The sequence below is a fragment of the Poeciliopsis prolifica genome, unplaced genomic scaffold (genome assembly GCF_027474105.1).
Source record: "Poeciliopsis prolifica strain line A6 unplaced genomic scaffold, Auburn_PproV2 SCAFFOLD012, whole genome shotgun sequence".
NCBI lineage: Eukaryota > Metazoa > Chordata > Actinopteri > Cyprinodontiformes > Poeciliidae > Poeciliopsis > Poeciliopsis prolifica.
In genome coordinates this window covers 9,604,630-9,606,160 of record NW_026562387.1, presented here as the reverse complement: position 1 = coordinate 9,606,160, position 1,531 = coordinate 9,604,630, and the positions used below count along the sequence as shown (strand labels likewise).

General features: G+C 38.9%; 1 protein-coding gene across 1 annotated transcript; it reads right to left on the bottom strand.

Annotated features, from left to right (window-relative positions):
• Positions 1–269: 269 nt before the first annotated feature.
• LOC129364926 (musculin) lies at positions 270–1,266 on the bottom strand. Its single transcript, XM_055037876.1, has 2 exons — positions 853–1,266; positions 270–653 (listed from the first exon to the last, which is right to left on the bottom strand). Exons 1-2 carry the CDS (start codon positions 1,264–1,266, stop codon positions 576–578), a joined length of 492 nt encoding a protein of 163 aa, XP_054893851.1. The 3' UTR covers positions 270–575.
• Positions 1,267–1,531: the final 265 nt, after the last annotated feature.

The following is a 1,531-nucleotide window of genomic DNA, read 5'->3' as shown; positions in this document are numbered from 1 at the left end:
GTCAATTTGCACAATCAGCTCATAATGAATTACTGAAATAAAAATGCTTTCACATGTAAAATGCAAAATCTGTCTTTCATAAAGAAAATAAAATAATAATTAAATCCCTTGGTGTTTTTGTGCTCTACTTATTATTATACAAATGTGAAACCAAAGTAAAAAAATAGTCTTAAATTTTAATGTATTTGTGAAAATAGGAAAAATTGTGTACCCTAAGTTACTGCTAAAATGTTAGAAAGTGTAAGTATGATTTGAATAGCACTATATAAGCTTTGTGTATTTACCATAAACCAGTTTGTTTACTGATGTTAAATCAAACTCATGCTATTTAATGATGCTCTGATTCAGTGAACAGAGAAGTAAAAAAAAAAACTTCCAATTAAAATATAATTCAAAAACACCTAAACAGCTAATAAACAAAGCACAACACATGTACACAATAACACATTGCAGTTCCTAGTCAAGAGTCGTTTAACTACAAAACCACAACATGCAGACACTTGAACATGAAAGCAAATCTCAGAGTCAGTTCTGGAGGTGCTTTCTTGGTGAGCTGCTTAATGAAAAGAGACTGACTACGCTGTAGCACCACAAAGTCTTACAGCGGATGAGATGTCCTCCTCTGATCTTCCTGTCGTGATAAAGGGCCATGTCTGAAAAATTCACACATAACAACAACAGAAGACATTAGATCAAATCTTATTCTCAAAGTGTTACAATTATTGAGAAAACTTTTAAGCCTTAACATGAGACAGATGTGGTCCATTAATTAATAAATGGAGCTTTATTTCCCATGAAAGTATATATATATATTTTTTTTAACCAAGAATGGGTGTTGGAGAAATTTCGTACCAGATTGACTGGATGTGCAAAGCTGTCCTCCAGCCGGTCCTCCTGCAGGATCTGTCTGAGGTGACAGATGTAGCTGGATGCGAGACGCAGTGTGTCCAGTTTTGACAATTTGGTGTCTGCGGGAACCCAGGGCAGGCTCGTTTTCAGTCTGGAGAAAGCTTTGCTGAGCACTCTCATCCTCGCCCTCTCCCGAGCGTTGGCAGCATTCCTCTGAGACTGCCTTGACTCCTTCTGGTGGGACTTGGAGAGCCTGCTGTGGTCCTGCTGGACCCTCCTCTCCACACCCTCATCTTCCAGCTCTTTGTCCAAATACCGCCTGGTACTGAGGTGGGTAATTTTCCTCAGATTTGCAGAGACACTTCCATGGAATATCTCGTCGTCCTCAGGATCACTTGGAGTTGAGCCTGTTGACATGGCTTTTCCGTTTTGGCTTTAAAAGTGCAGCAGAGTTTCTTTTTCTTAAAGATGAAAAAAAAATGTCTGATTGGATCCTTATAAGTTTAAAAATCCATGTGGTAATGATGTAGCTGGGGGGGCCCAGAATGTAAGTCCATTGAAGGCCAGCATTCAATGGACTTACAAAGCAAAGAGTGACATTTCAAAAACTGAATGTGAAGCCCTCAAATTTAAGTGTCGTGCACTTGGCCTCTTTGCATTTCTCCTCCCCTTTTCTCCAAAC

What these genes read in the sequence shown, in the direction of transcription:
- LOC129364926 (XM_055037876.1), bottom strand. Translation starts at nt 1,266, where the DNA reads ATGTCAACAGGCTCAACTCCAAGTGATCCTGAGGACGACGAGATATTC. An exon ending in TTGCACATCCAGTCAATCTG is followed by an intron (nt 654 to 852) that starts GTACGAAATTTC and finishes TGAATTTTTCAG; the next exon opens with ACATGGCCCTTTATCACGAC.